General features: G+C 40.6%; 1 protein-coding gene across 14 annotated transcripts in view; it reads right to left on the reverse strand.

The window, feature by feature from the left end:
• Positions 1-19,859, reverse strand: part of Dlg5 (Discs large 5) — a 365,892-nt gene that overhangs the window by 102,668 nt on the left and 243,365 nt on the right. For 13 of the 14 annotated variants that reach the window (XM_069330159.1, XM_069330162.1, XM_069330157.1 and 10 more), the window contains one exon: positions 7,832-7,996. In XM_069330159.1, coding sequence (XP_069186260.1) covers positions 7,832-7,996 — 165 coding nt within the window. Of the gene's footprint in view, positions 1-7,831; positions 7,997-16,526; positions 16,539-19,859 lie in introns of all 14 variants that reach the window. The other variant, XM_069330152.1, reaches the window with a different exon arrangement.

Here is a 19,859-nt window from a genome sequence, read left to right on the forward strand (position 1 = left end):
GCACACACAAGACATTACATGCAGGTGGGTAACACAGGGCAGATGGTAAACAAATAGCTGTGGGCCACCATGCACTTGCTGTAGATGCATCAACAAATGCAAATCAAGTGCGTTTGCTCATTAGTGAAGACAGTTCAAATTTTACAAACAAATAAAACAACCAGCGTTGAATGTAATGAAACGCCATTTTCTGGGCGAGACCCGGAGGCTCCCTGGAGCTATACCGGGCTGATGTGTATATATTAGACCGTGGCAACAGTCAATCGAAGGAGTTCTAGGCCTACCGGGGACCAGAGCCAGAACCTGGCCCCCTCAAGAGGCACGAAGAGCAATGGCCTAAAGACACCCCCTGTGTAATTGGAAGCAGTCTTTGTCTGGAAAAAACCTTCGGAAAGAAGAAACCAAAGAACCCAAGGAAACTCGGACCCGAACCCGGGTTGGATTCAAACTCATAACAAAATCGTACAGGGAGGGGGAAAGGAAAACCCTCCTCCCTGTAACAACAAGCTCCACACCGAGGGTACCAAACCAGTTGGGGACCAAAGTAGGGACCAGTGGGGCCAGGCCCCCCCCCCCAGTCAACTCCTCCCCAGCCCCAGAATCCTCCACGTCAGGACCCGGGGCCGAGCCGTCCTCCAAACCCTCTGCCTTTGGAGAAAAAGCAGAGTCCACCGGAAAAGCAGGGATGAAGGGGGCCTGCTGGCGTGGCCCAAAAGCTCGGCAGGAGGACCAGGCTCGAATGCCTCCACCGCCGATCCGGAAGGGGCAACCCCCGAAGCCGCCCGAGTCTCACTACCAGTATAATTCAGTGGGGCAGCTGTGGGGCATCCGGAAAGGCAACCAACCTCGCACGTTGCTGAAACTTAAACCTTGCATGCAACGCTAAAGCTTCCTGCACCCAAATATCAGTCTCAGTGGACTGGGTGAATGGAGTACAAGCAAACACCACCACTCGCAGGACTCTGGGTCACAGGTCTCACTGACCCAACAGGCAGCAAGGCGGAGGCAGACAATGAGTGTTACCCTGAGACAAGAGGACAGAGCAACCTTCAAACTTGCACAAGGCGAGGTGGGACTCAGACGTCTCCTACATTGGACCACTGAGCCCCAAAGGGGGTTTCCAGGACCCTTAGGCTGACTGCCTAAGGGAAGGCCAGGCGAGGTACTGCTAACCAGTTATCCCAGAGCTACCAAGCAAACAATCTAAAAGCTGAACCCCCTGCGATGTGTGCAAGCATGGGGACCTAGTGGAGGGCCACCAAAAATCTACCAGTGGTCCTGCTGCCACACCTGGCAGACTCCCGCCAGGCAAAACAAAAACAAAACAAAAACCCTGCAATAGCACAACGTCTCCAGGAGAACAGAACCAGTCGCTATGCGTATATCAGACAGCTGTACAGTTCCTCGCACCCTCAGCCAGCGACGAAACTACCTCCTATCCCAAGGAAAACAGGAGTAAGAACCACCCCAGCTGAACCCCCAAGGGAGGGCAATCACCGAGCAGCGACAGAACCACACGGAGATAGCTGTTCCTGAACGGCTCATGGAAGATAACCCTGAAGCCACAAAGGCAGTACTTACAGGGCACCTAGGGAAGGTGGCCCTAGGCGCATGCAGCCCCAGTACTCTTGTGTTACGTCTGGCTCGCACACCACCAAAACAGAGCAACAACACCGCACTGCAGCACTGTGCAAAGAGTGGAGCCAGAGCGATCAACCGTCACCAACACAACAGCCTCTTGAACTGAGGAGAGTTGCCGGCGTGGAGGTCTGGGATCAACCGTCCCCCTCCAGGGGAGGGGGGGGAGGGTGAGTTGAGCAGACGGATGCGTGGCATTTGTGGTGACATCCTACTTGTTTCCGTGGTTGAGATTGGGGAGTTCTGTTGCTAGTTCAGCTTTGGGTTTGCAATTTATTTGATCAGCAGTAGTTTGTTTTGGAATTCCTACCTTTCTGGGTGCCTGACCTGGTAGATAGCAGACAAAGACTCCTTCCAATGACACAGTGTCTTTAGGCCATTGCTCCTCGTGCCTCTCTTGAGGGGGCCAGGTTCTGGCTCTGGTCCCCGGTAGGCCTAAAACTCCTTCGATTGACTGTTGCCACGGTCTAATATATACACGTCAGACCAGTATAGCTCCAGGGAGCCAAAGGTGCTCTCCACCGAAATGGTCTGAATTCAAGATCCTTGTTAAATTGAATTTCCATAAAAGTAATGCTAGCTAAGAGAGACTTGCCTGTACACTCAAATCCCCTTCCAAGAGTTACTTGCATTAAAGAAAATGCAAAGAAGCATTAATTAATAGTTGGCACGTCCAGTTGCTACTCCCTCCCATTTCACAATCCACCTGTCAAGAACTACCAATATAGCACAGAGAAAGTTGGGAGAGAAGGGAGGAAACCAGACCAACTGAGTGTCTTACTCAGAGAAGAGTTTTTCCATCTACTGTAGACTCAAAATCATTCTTCTGAACAGTGTCACTCAGTTACTATCATAGGAAAGAGTTACCTGGAATAAAAGAACTACAAAAAAATAACAAAATAAGATGGGGGGGGGGCTGGAATTAACTATACTTAGCCCTGAAGATTGCTGCCTGGAGGAGCTGCAGAGAAAGGAGGCAATTCACTTCCCAGGAGGTCCAAAACATGAAGTTACTAAGACTCCTGCCTGCAGAGATGGTCATTTTGTAGAAAAATGTCTTAATGCAGTATGTTGATGGCATAGGCAGGGAAACTTGGTTCACCCTACAAAACCCTCGAACCCTGAAGTCAGCACAGGGCATAGAGAAGGACAACTTCAAGGTGGTGAATTTTTAACTTCAATTGAGGCAATGCACCAAATGAGCGCTGCAAGTTTAAAGGGAGAGAATGGAGACACTAAGAAGATGCATTTTAATGTAATAAATACTGTCATCACTTCTCTGATGTTATTGTGATATTATCCCAGCCCCATGATAGCCATTGATGTTCTATGATGAGAAAAAGACCACTCCTCCTATCTAGAAATGGAGAAAATGGAATGGTGCTGGCCAAGGCTCAAGGTAAAAAAACCAAGAACTCGACTTTCCCCTCATCCCTAAGAACCTGTATTAGCAAAGAAACTATTTAGGCCTTGCAGCAACAGAAAGTGTGGGAAGAGGAGAAAACGGGGAAGCTACCTGCTTTCTGACCTCCACAATAGCAGATGAAGCAACCATACAGTAGCAGACGTAGCACCCAGACAGTAGCAGATGTAGCACCCAGACAGTAGCAGACCTAGCACCCAGACAGTAGCAGACCTAGCACCCAGACAGTAGCAGACCTAGCACCCAGACAGTAGCAGACCTAGCACCCAGACAGTAGCAGACCTAGCACCCAGACAGTAGCAGACGTAGCACCCAGACAGTAGCAGACCTAGCACCCAGACAGTAGCAGACGTAGCACCCAGACAGTAGCAGACCTAGCACCCAGACAGTAGCAGACCTAGCACCCAGACAGTAGCAGACCTAGCACCCAGACAGTAGCAGACCTAGCACCCAGACAGTAGCAGACCTAGCACCCAGACAGTAGCAGACCTAGCACCCAGACAGTAGCAGACCTAGCACCCAGACAGTAGCAGACCTAGCACCCAGACAGTAGCAGACAGTAGCACCCACACTATAGCAGATGAAGCGCTCAGAAAATGGGAACAAGCAGCACCTTTCCAGTCTTGAAGCAGATAGTTTACCTTCTATAGAAATAGAGTGAGAAGCCTGCAAGGAGCCCCACATTAACTTAGGACTGCAACCTCCAATACTGATATTTCAGCACACAGGACCTCAGCAGATTGCATCATATGGAGACTGTCGAGATTGTCACAGCCCTTACTTTATTTTATAAAAGGTACATGTCCAAGGGTGAGTGCGACCTTGTACCCATCAGGAAGACTCCTGAAGGTAGCAAAGATTACACTCAGAGTTAAAGAGAACTCTATTTTGCACCTTGCAAAACTGCACAGTGTAAAATTAAGCCCATCTGCATTTTGAGCAGCAATAGTTAACAAAACAGTATAGGAAATACTATACCATAGTTTACAGTAGGTCCTAAGAATTCCCGAACCTCAGTATGAGGTAGAGACTTGAACAGCAATACATATGTTACAAACATACCCTAACCTAAGCCTGTCTACCTAAAAGATAACAGTGGGTGAGAGGGGTTAGTGATGACTTCTTCCAAATCTTTCTTCTTTTCAATTCCTGTAGCTATCTTCCTCTAATGATGCAGTTCTAATTTGATTTTCTTAATAATAGCTTTCCAGTAATGATGTGTCTTTTGTCTCTAGTCACCAGCCAAATTTGACTGTCATATCTCTCTCTAATGTCATGTCCTACATAATCTATTCTTTTCCTTCAACTTGATTATGTGTTGAAACACTATGATGCAGCAGCACTAGCTCTCAATGGTTTTTAGTATCTCTCTTCTCAATGTTTGCCTCATTCTAGATGAACATAAGATCTAGTGTTGCTGTCTCAACTTCTCATTTCCCTGTTGACTACACAATGTGTTGCCTCAAGAAATATATATTTACTGTATGCACTAAGTTTTACTCTCCACATTTCATCACCACCATGGGAACTCAACATTGGCCAATTTTTTTCCATGTGGTTTAATCCTTAAAAGGCAGAAAACCTCCGGAAAGAAGCAACCGAGGAACCCAAAGGAACCCGGAATTGAACCCAGGGAGGAGCCAATCCCAAATCATACTCATACATGTATGGGGGGTTAAAAAAAAAAAACCTTCCCCTGCAACAAACCCCATGAAGAGGGCACCAAAACTCAAGCGGGGTCAAAGGGGGGCCCCAAACCCCCCAAGTCAACTCCTCCCCAGTCCTGGGATCCTCCAAACCAGGACCCGGGGTAGAGCAGTCCTCCTTACCCTCTACCCCTGAAGAAAAGGCAGAGTCCAGGGAAAAAGGCAGAAAGGAAGGGGGCCTGCTAGTGGGACCCAGAAGCCTTGGCAGGAGGAACCAGCTCCAATACCTCCGTCCCCAACCAGAATAGGGAATCCAAAGTTGAGGTGCCTATCACACCCAAGTCCGGGTACCCTATAACCAAAGCGTGGCAGCCTCGGGGCATCTGGGTGGGTAACCAATCAAGCACGTTGCAGCAACCTAAACCCCACATGCAACGCGGATGTTGCCTGTACCCGAACGTCAATGTCATCAGAATGGGTAAATTGGAGAACAAGCAGAGAGTACAAATCTCAAGATTCCAGGTCAAAGGTGTCATCGATTCAACATGCAGCATGACAGAGGCAAAAACGGTGACTGTCACACGGAGATAAGGGCACACAGCAACCTTCAAACTCGCACAATGCGAGGTGGAACTCGGAAGATGCATCCATTGGCGTAATGAGCCCCAATGGGGATTTCCAGGGCCCGCAGGCTGACTGCTACAGGAAGCTCAGGCAAGGTACTGCAAAACCGGCTAGGGCCAAACTACAAACTAACAATGGAAAACTACTAAAGACAAAGACAAACTGCTAAAGACACACACACATAAACACAGCAGAACACACCACTAAGGTATACAACTGCCCTGAATCTGAGGCCAGAGTCAACATCTGCCCCGGACCAAATCAGTCAACGAACTGGAATTGTTGGGTAGCCGGCGCAGGTGGGGTCAGGGGGCCCCCCTCCCCCCAGGGAGAGGGGGTCTGTGTGGACAAGCGGTGCGGCGGCAGAGTGTGGTGTTTGCTTGTTTCTTTAAATAGGGGGAGTTCTGCCTCTGTTTGGTCTTCAGTTGCAATTTTCTTACCATCTGTTGTTATGCCTACCCTTCTGGGTGCCAATCCTGGTCGATACCAGATATGGAATACCTCCAAATACATGGAGTTTCCATAGGCCATTGCTCCCTTTGCCTCTCTGAGGGGCCCAGGTTCTGGCTCGTGGTCCCTGGTAGGCTGAACTCCAATTGATTGATGCTCGAGACTAATATAACACACATCAGCCTGAAAGCTCCAGGGAGCCAGAGGGTCTCCCACACAGAAAAATAAAATAAAATAAAAATATTTTCCCTTATAGAATGATTAATGTGTGTGCAAAATGTAAGGAAAAGTTAAAATAATGTAAATATTTATCATTTTAGTGGCTAGGCGAGCTGTAGGTGGTTGGCAAGTGTGGTGTGCCCAGCCAGATCTGTCAACACCAGATCTCACTTTTTGTTGGCACAGCACCTGACAGAGGATACTTTTGATGACCTCTATGACTGTTTCTTCACTTTTTAGTTCATTCACTACAGTATTTGTGTTGAATAACGAGATTTATGTACATGTAATCTACAAAAACAGGGATTGATTACATTACTAACTATAAGAATAATGTATTTAGACCTAGAATAAATGAATGAATATATGTATGCATGTATTCCATTCACCTGGACTGTATGTGTCTCGAGCTGTGAACCTCACACATAATGAGGCCGTAGCTCTATTGACTGGGCTATGAACAGTCTTAAAAAGGAATGTTTCCAGAAGCAGCATCCTGCTGCCAAATTGGAATTTTTTACTTTCCCTGAGTACTACTGAAACTTTCCTTTTTAAGACTGCTCATAGCCCAGTTGGTAGAGCGTTGACCTCACATGCGTGGGGTCCACAGTTTGAGATCCATACAGCCCTAGGTGAACGGTATGTTTATTTCCTACGGAAGTGTGGATGGCAATTTATATGCGTGTATGTATGCATGTATCAATAAGAACATAAGAAGTATGGGGACAGCAGAAGGGCTATTAGTCAATACAATAAAGACTCTTATTTCCACCCATGTATGGGTGAATGGGTGGAAAGGCCCTTATATCAATGTGTCTGGGTGGATATTAATATGACCTGCCTTGAATGGCCCATTAAGCTTTCTGCAGTCCCCTTAGATTTTATGTTCGTATTGATATATACATACACTGTACATGCATTCATTCATCGATGTATTCATACAGTTCATTCATTGATATGTATCACTAAATGAATGAATGAATGGAATGAACATATGAATGAATTAAGGACCTAAGAATTAAGGGGACTGTAGGTAGCCTACTTACCCACACAAGCTAAGTTCTATTTATATTGACTCAAACTCATTCATATATATGAACGAGTTTTTGTGGGTAATATATAGGAGTTGCCTCATATGGGATAATGTTCCTTCTGTAGTTTCTTTCAAAGAAAATGAGGATTAGGTAACCTGTTATACTTCATTACAACCATTTAGAGTTGTGAAAACTATAAACATAATCAGTATGCATGTAATTACAATATAATTTCATATATGGCAATTACTGCCTTACCATAGCAACACCTGCAATGATGACCACATTTGCATATTAAGCAATTATAAAATGATAGAAAGATTTTCCAGGGGGCCAAGGTAAACTCTACTACATTCATATAGAGCTTTTGTATCCACACTAGTACCATTGGTATAAACCCCAGACAATAATAGTTTAAGTCGACATATGACCGTAACCACATTACTCCTGAATCAACATATAAAGACAACTGCACTTTGAGGGTTAAGAAACAAAGAAGGTCTTTACCCTCACTTCTCCTGCCAATGTTGCCGCCTTTTGCATTATTTTCAAGTAGTTTTACTTTATTTCACAATGCAACTCAAAGGGCTTTCTGCTATTTAATGTGAAGATATACATAACCCATACCAGAATATTTATATTCTCTATTGTTGACCTACCTATTACTTTATGTACAATAGTCGCAATGGAGGGGGGGGGGGAACCATCATCATGTGCAAGTTCTTAAAACTATCTTATATAAAACACAGTTGGGATATCTTATGCACTTTGGATATAAAATAAATTAATGAACAAACCTGTGTAAGTTCCAATTTGGAGATGTTGTTGGAATGTGCAGCAACTAATTCTGAATACCTCTTTCTGAGTGAATCGTACTCATCTTTGATGGCTTCATACTTGCGCATGGTGGTCATGTATAGCTGGTTGATGGCCTCTCCTGAGCCCTCCTGTGTAATGGCCTCCTGCATGGGGATGCCAGGCCACAACCATACTAATGTTAGTCACACTCTTTTATCATTAATAAATAACCCAGTAATTAATTGAAAACAAAAGAAACTCATAAGACTACAATTTAGAAATCTGGTAGCACATTAAAAGCTAGGAGACGCTCAAGTATTTGACTGTTGCCGTACAGTGAGTGATGAGGTTCACCCTAGTTACATAGTAGTGCTGTAGTACACTGACTATGGTGCTCCAGAGTTACCGTGCACTCAGCTACACCACAGTAACATGGTGCTGCTAGAAAACACCCACATGGTTATACTAACAGCATTATGGCTTAAAATAATATTAAATAATATAAAAAGGGTATTCAACTCCCTCAAAGTGAAAACAAAAAAAATACCTGGTGACTCAAAATACAGTATATGAAGTTGAATACAAAAGAAGCTTCCCAAAAATATAAAAATTTTCTGCTAAAATAATTTAACTGTTAAAACTAATATTAATTAATCTACCAAAAATTATGCTCATTATTTATTTACTTACATACACTGTTCTAATTAAAAAAATCACTAAGAACTTGACTGACTGAAGTATAGACATACAGTATATTACATAATTATAATATGTATTATGAAGGACAAATATTGCACATATGCATGCCAACAACTATTGAATGCTTAGGAGTATATATATAAATGTACAGTATACTTGTGTCGATATATGCATGCTTCAATATGTGCTTGTTAAACAACATCCACAACACAAATTGGTGAACCCATGCACCCATTTTCATGCCTGTATAATAAGTATGATAACCTATTACGAGTTTCTTGATAGATTTTATATATATATTATATATAATATATATATATATATATATATATATTATATATAATATATATATATATATATATTATATATAATATATATATAATATATATAATATATATATAATATATAGAAGATATATTATATATATATATATATATATATATATATCTTCTATATATATATATACATATATATATATTTATATTTTGTATGTATACTGTACAGTGGTACCTCCATTTACAAATTTTATTCGTTCCCAGAGGCGGGTCGTAACTCGAAAGTTCATAACTTCAAACGAATTTTCCCATATGATATAATGTAAATTGAATTAATCCATTCCACACTCCCAAAAATATTAACTTCAAAATACATTTCATACATATTACACATACATATTTTGTACTATAGTATGTACAAGTTATAGCTTACCTTTATTGATGACACGTTGGCGTATGGAAGACAGTGAGGAGGGGGGAAAGAGGAGAAGTGTTAGTGTTTGGAAGGGGAAGTCCCCTTCTATTATAACATCAGGCAGTGATGACTTCTCTGGGGTACACACACTCCTACGTTTTGCAGGCATACCACTAGGACCTGGTTGCGGCTCACTGCTTGCTTGTCTTACTAAGACTGTCTAAAGACACTTGTTTTTCCCAACATTTTAACATTTGTCTGTAGTGAGACATCACAGTGTCATTTAAAAGGTCAATGCAAAGGCCTGCTACAGCTTTATCTGGCTGAGTATTTTGAACAAAACTTTGCAGTTCTTTCCATCCTTCACACATTTTCTTAATGAGGAAGGCACATACTCTACTGCCTCTACTCACAACTATTTTCTTAGGTTGAACCTTACCACTGACTTTCTTGGGACCCATGGCATGATATATAATAATTACTTTTGTGTTCAAAAAACAACAAAGCACAAAAACGATGAAATTCTTTACAATGAATTCAAGCGCAATCGTCACTAAGTGGACGGCTTTGGAAAACCAAGGCAGGCTTGCCCGTGCCACCAGGAACCACGCGCTCGGTCGACTCGTGTGTATCAACAAAGTCGCAAGTCGAGGCAAAGGTCATAAGTCGAGTCGAATTTTCCGACGAAATTGGGGGTCGTAATTCGACAAATTTGTAAGTAGGGGCATTTGTACGTCAAGGTTTCACTGTATAATATATATTGCATATAAGTATATAATATATATTATTATGTTAGGTGAGGTAACTATCATATCTGTTTGAAATTGTGTATGGATTCAATATCCAACACATCACTTCCTAGTACATTCCATTTATTAACTACTGACACTGAAAAAGTTCTTTCCACTGTTTCTGTGGTTCATTTGGGTACTCAGCTTCCACCTGTGCTAAATAATCCAGCCTTATCTACCCTGTCAATTCCCCTGAGAATTTGGCATGTGGTTATCATATCTCATCGAGCTCTTCTGTCTTCCAGTGACACGAGGAGCAATTCATGTAGCCTTTCCTCATAACTCATTTATCTTAGTTCTGGGACTAGTCTAGTGGCATATCTCTGAACTTTCTCCAGCTTTGTCCTGTGCTTGACAAGGTATGGACTTCATGCTGGAGCCGCATACTCCAGTATACGTCTTACATATGTGGTATACAAAGTTCTAAATGATTCCTTACACAAACAGTTTTGCAGCCAGGTCTAAAGTTAGCTAGCCTTACATATGCCACTAATGATATTCTTTGATGTGTGCATCAGGAGACACGTTCGGCGTGTATCAACTCCTATATTTTTCTCTTTGTCCTTTTCGTGGAGAACGTCATCTCCCATTTAGTATCCAGCGTCTGGCCCCATGTTCCCTCTGCCTAGTTTCATTACCTTACATTTACTTGGGTAAAAGTTTAGCAGCCATTTATTTGACCATTCCTTCAGTGTCTCAAGTCATCTTGTAGCATCTTGTTATCTTCCTTGATCTTAATCCTCCTCATATTTTTTGCATCATCAGCAAACATTGAGAGGAACAAGTCTATCCTCTCTGGAAGATCATTTACATATATCAGAAACATGATAGTTCCAAGGGCTGAACCCTGTAGGACTCCACTGGTGACACCTCGCCACTCTGAGACCTATCCCCCACCCCTCACAGTGACTCACTGTCTTTTGTTGCTTAGGAACTCCCTTATCCAATGGAGTATCTTCCCCTTTTACTGCTGCCTGCATCTCCAGCTTGTGCACTAGTTTCCTATGGGTACTATGTCAAAGACTTTCTGGCAATCCAAAAATATGCAGTCTACCAACCCTTGTCTGTCTTGTCAGTTTTTTTTTTTTTTGTCGCACAAAAAAAAAATCCCTCGCCTATTTTGCACCATCACCTTCATGGTATTCAAGTTAGGGACACTGGCCTGTAGTTAAGTGCCTCCTGTCTGTCAACCTTCTTGTATATTGGGACTATAGTAGCAGTCTTCCAAATTTTGGGCAGTTCTCCTGTTGCCAGTGATTTCTTACACATCATTGCGAGTGGCAGGCACAGTACATCTCCTCTTCCTTTTAGTAGCCATGGTGAGATTCCATCCAACCATATAGCCTTTGTCACATCAAACTCAAACAAATGCATCCCTACCTCCCCACTGGTATTCTCAAACTTCTCCAGTGGTACATGGTAAGATATTCCTCTCTTATCTCTGGAACTTCTCCTTGCTCTAATGTGAAGACCTCCTGGAGATTCATATCGAGTTCCTCAAACAACTCTTTGTCATTTGTAGTGAACCTGTCTGCCCCTATCCTCAGTTTCTTTACCTGTTCTTTTACTGTTGTTTTCCTTCTGATATGGCTGTGCAGCAATTTAGGTTGAGTCTGTGCCTTTCTTGCTATGTCATTTTCATACAGTCTTTCTGCCTCTATTCTCACCATGAGGTACTCATTCCTGGCCCTCTGGTATCTTTCTCTGCTCTCTAGTGTGCTGATATTTCTATAGTTTCTCTATGCCCTTGTACTTAGTTGTCTTGCCAGCTTACATCCCTGATTAAACTCCTCATTTAATCAGGGAATTTGCTAATTAGCAAATTCCTCATTTGCATTTTTTTTCCTTTTGAACTGGGACAAACTTGCCTGCTGCCTCCTTACACTTCTGCATGATGTAGTCCATCATGTTTTGGGCAGTCTATCCTTTGATCTGTTTCCCATCTTATATCTGTTAGGAATTTTCTTATATCTTCGTAGTTTCCCATTCGGAATGCCCAACCTCGTGTTTCCTCGTCCCTTCCTTGAGTACATTAACCCTACTTTGACCAGATACTCAAACATCAGTAAACTGTGATCACTCATTCCCACGAGGAACTTCGAGGTCAATTTCCCTTATGAAGGAGTCGTTCAGAGTGAATACCAGGTCAAGTCTCGTTTGTTCATTATTGCCTCTCATTCTTTTGGGTCCCCTGATATGCTGGCTTAAAAAGTTTCTTGTTGCCACTTCCAATAGCTTAGTTCCTCATGTTTCTTCACCTCCATACAGTTCCTTGTTCTCCCAGTCTATCTTTCGGTAGTTGAAATCTCCTATGATAGATGGGATCGATTTCTACAGGCAACAGAAGCTGTCCTCTCAATTATAATATTAACTGCCATATGTGTGTGTGTGTGTGTGTGTAATTACCTAAGTGTAGTTACAGGATGAGAGCTACGCTCGTGGTGTTCCATCTTCCCAGTACTCAGTCATATAACGCTTTGAAATTACTGATGGTATTGGTCTCCACCACATTCTCACTTAACTTCACCTACCGTCTACCACTCTGTTTGCAAAAGAAACTTATAATACTTTTTGGTATCTTTACACAACATCTCTGTCCTCTTGTTCTTGAAGTTGTTGGTTTCAGGAATTCCTCTTTGTCAATTTGGTCAATTCCTGTTATTATTTTATAAGTAGTCATCATATCTCCTCTTTTTCTTCTATCTTCTAATTTTGGCATATTTAACGCCTCCAGTCTCTCCTCGTAACTCTTGTTTTTCAGTTCCAGAAGCCATTTTGTAGCATGCCAAAAGTAGCATTTAGTAGCACCTTTTCCAGTTTATTTGTGTGCTTATTGAGATTTGGGCACCACACAACTGCTGCATATTCCATTTTTGGTCTCACAAAAGTTATGAACAGTTTCTTTAGAATTTCACCATCCATATACAGGGGTACCTCGGTTTAAGAGTTCAATCCATTCCTGGAGACAGCTCGTATTCCGAAAACTCGTAAACTGAAGCTAATTTCCCCATAAGAAATAATGGGAAATGAATTAATCCGTTCCCGACTACCCAAAAACTTCACTTCAAACTAAATTTTATACCTAATTCATCTAAATAAACCTACAAAACTATGTTCAAGTTATTACTTACCCTTGCTGATGACTGCTGTTGACGTATGGAAGATGGTGAGGAGGGGGAGGAGAGATGTTACTGTTTGGAAGGGGAGTCCCCTTCCATAACAACATCAGGCAGTGAGGACCTATCTGGGGTGTTTTCTCTGGCACGTTTTGCCTGCATACCACTAGGTCCTGGTTGTGGCTCACTGCTCGATTTTCTCACAACAACTCTGTCCATGGAAGATTGTTTTTCCCTTCTTCGCAAGATGTCTCTGTAGTGAGGCATCACATTCTTTTTCTAAATTTTTACAAATTTTTCAAACCATCCCCTGCTTGCCTTAAAATCTATTGTATCTGCACTCGTTCCAGGGGTTTTCTTCACAAGGTCTTCGTGCAATACCCAGGCTTTCTCACAAATGATGGCCTCTGAAACACTATCACCCGCTAACGCCTTGTTGTGTATCCAAGGTAAGGTAAGGTAATTATCAAAAGAAGGCACCAAACCGGGAAGGCTATATAGCACCATCAAAGTGCGAAATAATCAGAGGGTGCTAAATATCACCAAGAATGCCAATACAAGAACAAAAATGCATGAGGCGAATGATATCAAAAGTATCCAATTCACCTACAATTCTATCGAGGGACAAGTGACCGTGAGGGACAGTCGGAAAGCAAAACACACGCTCGTCCTGGAAGTCAGGACATTCAACAAGGATATGCACAATTGTAAGAGGGACAACGCAATTTGGACAATAAGGAGCAGGGCGACGCTCCATTAAGTGACCGTGGGTTAAGCGAGTATGGCCAATCCACAGCCTTGCCAAAGCAGTTTCCCACCGTCAGTTACGGTGGTAGGAGGAAGGCCACAGGGGGACACTATGTTTGAGAGTACGCAGCTTGGTACTAACTACAGAGGACAAACAACCCTGCCAACGGGCAAGGATGGAGGAATGAATAACAGAATAACAGTCGGAATAAGGAATACCTTTACGGGAGATGGGACCAGAGTAGACAGCTTCACTAGCGGCAGCATCCATACACTCATTTAAAGAGACATCAATATGGCTGGAAACCCAGCAAAACTCAACTGACTTAAATTTACTGGAAATAAGAAACAGCCAATGCTGAATCTCGACGACCACTGGATGGACCAGATTAAAGCCATGAGGGCACTACGAGAGTCAACGACAACTACAAAGGAAGATTGACAACGAGAAAGCAGGAGACGAAAGGCATAGAGAATAGCATAAAGCTCTGCTGTGAAGATGCTAGTCTCTGGAGATAGGCAACACATATAAGTGAGGTCGGGAAAAACAACAGAGTAGCCTACACCATCCGCAGACTTAGACCCATCGGTGAAGATGGAAACAGAGTGGGAGTGCAAAGAAAAGTGCTCAAGGAAGAGGCATTTCAGAACCTTAGGAGGGGTAAAGGCTTTAGTGATGTGGGTCAAGGATGTACAAAACTTCAGAAGGGAGACTCTCCACAGGGGCACGGAAGGAACAACACGAGGAGAAATATTAGAAATACGAACGGAAAGAGAATCCTGTAAGTGAGATAACTAGACAGAAAGAGGGAGGTGGTGAAGAAGAACAGGAACCACAGGAGGGGTAAAAGTTAAACACGACAGAGGCGAGAGGAAGGATGTTGCAAGGACCGTGCAAGATAGCGAAGACAGTAGCGATCACGGCAGTCCTGGATAGATAGGAAGCCAGTGTCAACATACATCCATGTCAGAAGTCACCATCACCCCTCCAACATATTCCAGTTTCCAGAACAGCTTCTTGTGTGGGACTATCAAAACCCTTTTTTAGGTCCATATAGACACAGTCAACCTAACCACCTCTTTCCTGTAGTATCTCTATGGCTCTGTCATAAAAACTAAGGTTTGTTACACAGTATCTGCCTGTTTGAAAGCCATGATGTATGTCCGTTATTATGTCATTACTCTCTAGGTGTTCAACCCATTTGGCTTTAACTATTTTTTCTAGTGTTTTCTAGTGTTGTTAATGACACGGGTCTACAATTTAGAGGGGTCTTCTCCACTACCATTTTCATAGATTGGTACTATGTTTGCCTTTTTCCATATATCTGCTAAGATTCCTGTACACAAGGATGTCTGGAATATTAATTGGAGTGGAATGCTCAGCTCGGTTGCACATTCTCGCAGCACCCAAGGTGAAACTATCAGGTCCAACTGCTTTATGTCTTCTTAGCCCACCAAGTACTGTAATTTTTCCACTTCAACTTGAGAAATCTCTGTTTTTTATGGTTTGCTCTGGCATTGAGTCCAGCTCTCTAAAATCCTCATTTTGTACACACTTTGGAACTGTTCATTTAATGCTTAACACATTTCTTGTTCATTCTCGGTAGTCCTGTTCCCTATTCTCAATCTCTGGATTTTATCTTTTACATGCAAGTTGCTTTTAATAAATTTATAGAAAAGGCCTGGATTTGTTTTACATTTGTCCGCTATACCTTTCTCAAAGTTCCTTTCTGCCTCTCTCCTCACTGTTGTGTAACTGTTTCTTTCTCGCTTGTAGTGCTGATATGTTTATGGAATAAGTCTCTTCCGATATTGAACTCATTTTCTTGTCTTTTCCTCTCTGGCCCTCTCACAATTTCTGCAGAACGAAACCTGTTTCCTGGTCTTGCATCTCTGTTTTGGTATGAATTTTTGTGTTCCTTCATCGTATATTTTACAAAATTTGGGATAAATTTCATTTACTTCCTTGCCTAGCAGCAAGTTTGTGGAATTGAACTCGTTAAACAAATTTCTAAGTGCCCCACAGAACTTAGAGAATCAAATTTCAAGAGAATCCTCTTATGAAATCGAGTTTATCAGCCGTTTCAATGTCCCCATTCTCTTCTAGACCATATCGCAAAGCATATTTAATTTCTAACAGGACATGATCACACTTTCCCAAGATACTGGATGTCAAATATCTCTTCTTTTTTCCTGGTGAATATTAAATCACTTGGTGAATATTAGTGTGTGTGTGTGTGTGTGTGTGTGCAATTACCTAAGTGTAGTTACAGGATGAGAGCTATGCTCGTGGTGTCCCGTCTCCCAAAAAGGAAGATGACCTTAACTCTGTGTGCTCGAACTGGAGACGTCCCCGGCGGTCATCCCCACGCCCAACGTGTGTGTGGTTTTACACATCTGTGGTTTTACATGCTCTGTGGTTGTACACAGTCTGTGGGTTTACATGCTCATTTGTACATGTACATATGAACATGCATCAAAATATGCAGTGTTGAAATAAGCAATCATAAATGTTTGTAAAACAAACTCACAGATGCCATATAATATGAAATATGCAGTAATATATAACACACAACATACAGCTAAACATCTAAAGCACAAAAAGCCTATGTATACATACAGCTAGGCCTAACAAAAAGTCCACAACTTACTATAACCGTCTCCTAAGTGTGGCATCAAAGAAAGACAGCTCTATTACAAGTAAATCAATGACATGAAGACTAGCACAAGGCAAAATACTACAGAGTCATTTGTACACTTGCAGTCAATTTTCAACCTAACAATCTTTGCAGATCTAATCGGTCAACTTACAAGCACAAAAATACTGAATATTAAACAAAATGTAAGCAACTGTAGAATTTGTGGTCTTATTTGTCGCAAAGGATACGAATAATAAAATAATTACAAGATATGCCAAGAAAATAAACTACAGGTATATTTAAATGGAGTTATGGATAACATAGTGCCACAAGCTTATACTGCATTATATTTTATATCCACAAGATTATAACACTTTGCTATCACTTTTGCTCCACTCAAAACTCAAAGATAAATGTCTTATAAGATATACATAATAAAAGCATTATAAATATGCAAAGTTTCAAACATTAATGTGTAAAGTACAATACAAAAGACTTATAATTTATAGTTAAGCTTGTACTGTAGAGTACTGAATACTGTATGTAAATATAGTAGAGATACACATACACATGTGCATGCATGCACATGTAAATGCATGTACAGTACACTAAATATGTCTGCTGACATATTTAGAGAAAAGTTACAAGGTGATGATCCATATTGAGTCATGGGAATGCAAGAGTGTTGCTTTTGTACTTGAATTGAAAGTTAGAATGATGAATATTAAATCAAGCTGAATAGTCTATAAAAATATGCTAGTTAGTGTGGTTGTATGCTTAAGTATATAATATGCTAGTTAGTGTGGTTGTATGCTTAAGTATATAATATGCTAGGTAGTGTGAATGTATGCTTAAGTATACAATATGCTAGTTAGTGTGGTTGTATGTTTAAGTATACAGATGCCCTATAACTGGCAAGTGCAAAATTCATGAATAATTGTAAAGTATAATATTCAAACTGATGGCAATGTGATAAGTATAATTGTTTAAATAATAATCAACAAGATTCTATAGTATTAGCAGGAACCTTTCACAGGCCATTTTTTTAACAGTGCACAGTTGATTAAGCATTTTCAACCGTGTCATCTTTATACTAGCAGCACTAGATTGACTGATGTTTTTCTCAACAATATTATAGATTTTTGGAGTTGAAACTACAAGGAGGCAGAGGAACTGCATGATGTTTAAGTGTAGAGCAAAATGCAACGTTTCCATGCATTGAGAGGCAAATAAACTACTGTTACAGCTGTTCTCGTTGCTGCACCATGGGATGCCCACAATGGTTAGGATTAAATAAATGTTCTGCTTGGCCAAACATGTTTGGAAGATAAGAAGCTGCTTTAAAAACCATAATGATAATTTAGAAGCCGTGTGCTATATGGTTAGTGTATTGCAGATACTGAACACTTATTAATATTAACTGAAAATTACAAATGCAAAATAAGAAAGTTTATACTATAGAAATTCACCTTTCTTGAGAGATAACGTACATCTAAAATGAGCTCAAAACAGCGAAATAGAATAGCAGTGAACAATGTCAATGATATTTGTGCAGAATATAATTTACATTACAAAACGTACTTGTCAAAAACAAAATGATGAAGCTCAAAGACAGTTTTCATGGCCATGGTCATCAACTAAACTTTCATTTGTCAAACTTTCTTAAACAACTGGCAACTGCTTCACACACGCTAGACAAACCAGCAATTATAATTCTTGATTAGAACGTTTAGAGCACATCATTAAAAAAATGAAACATTTCATATGGTTAAAGAGTGAGAAAACTTGTACAGCAAGTCATCGAGTCAAGAAAGGAGAATAAATAACTAACCCACACATGAAATTAAATGAAAATGACAACATTTGGCCATGTTTTGGACTCTTATCATATAATTGAATCTAATTTCTCATGTTTGAGTTGTTGGGTTAGTTGCTCAGCCACATTATTGAGACAGTCTTAGCAAGGAACGGAAGTTACCAGAGAGAATAAGCCAGCAAAGGATATACAACCCTTACTTATATACTGTACTTGTGATGTAACATGCATGGAAGCTCTTAAAACTATACAGTACTAGAAACTGTAAAGAAAATATGATAGCTGGTAAAAAGGTGTCTATAACACTGCCAGCAGAATCTTAACACAAAATTGAAGAATGAAGTGGGAACAATATGTATATACTGAACACTGGGCATCAATGTAACACAATAACAAGAGTGAGCATAAATGGAGAAATGTTTGGGGAGAGAGTCTACCTAACGAGAGGATTTTAACGGTTTGTAGTGTGCTTGGTTAAAAAGTAGTTAAAGGGAGAGAATGATGCTGGTGAAGATGGCTATTATATAATATATATATAGAAGTGGAGGAATTCTTAGAAAATGAAAATACTGTACTTGTCATTTCTCTTATTTTGTTAAGTAATTTTCCATATACCTACAGTAGACATTAAACTAAAAAAAAAATTACTTTCAAGAGGAGTGTCCTCTAATATGATAATGTTAATTTTATAATTTTGAAAAGCAGTTGCATATACACTTTCTAATAAGGAAACATTAAATTATGATCAGAATAAAGTAATTGTAATATACTGTACTCTATTGTACAAACTAAGATTTGGTTTGTGGCAAGAAAATAATAATAATAATATTTGACTTTTTCATAAGAATGTGCTTTATCAAGCACCAAATGAAAGCACACAAATAGGCCACTAAATTCTAAAGCCTATTATTATTATTATTGTTGATTAATTATTGCAAAATTATATATTAATACTACACGATACAATTTAACTTCTGATTTATTAAACATTTAATTCTAAATACAAGTATGAGTGCAGTGTAGCTTGAAGAGTGTGGATAAATGACTCTGTACAAAGTGACAAAGCAAACTACTAATGTGCACACAACCATAATGTGACTAATAGCTGCTCAAAACTCCTGCACCAATTAATACCTCATCTTTCTCCAATCATTACCTGTTAATTATCTTATTATCTGCTCTCACTAACACATTAGTCTCTACTTGACTCAACATTTAATACAAAATAATATAATGCACTCTTATTACAGAATAATGAACCTTGCATCTAGATGAGTGGCATAATTTACTATATCTACATCCTAAAAAAAAGTTAACACTAAACAAATTGCTATTATTTGAAAGAACCATAAATGCAAGACCATCCAATGTTCTAGTTAAGGCTTAAACACAGATATGAATATAACACAAAAATAATATGAAACATTTACTTAGAAAACTCACTATCTAAAGATGTACGACTGTAATGTTGTGCTCTTAATTAATATACAGACATAAGACATCATTCTCAGAATATGCTCATCATGCTT

This window comes from Procambarus clarkii, chromosome 23 (genome assembly GCF_040958095.1).
Source record: "Procambarus clarkii isolate CNS0578487 chromosome 23, FALCON_Pclarkii_2.0, whole genome shotgun sequence".
Classification (NCBI taxonomy): Eukaryota; Metazoa; Arthropoda; class Malacostraca; order Decapoda; family Cambaridae; genus Procambarus; species Procambarus clarkii.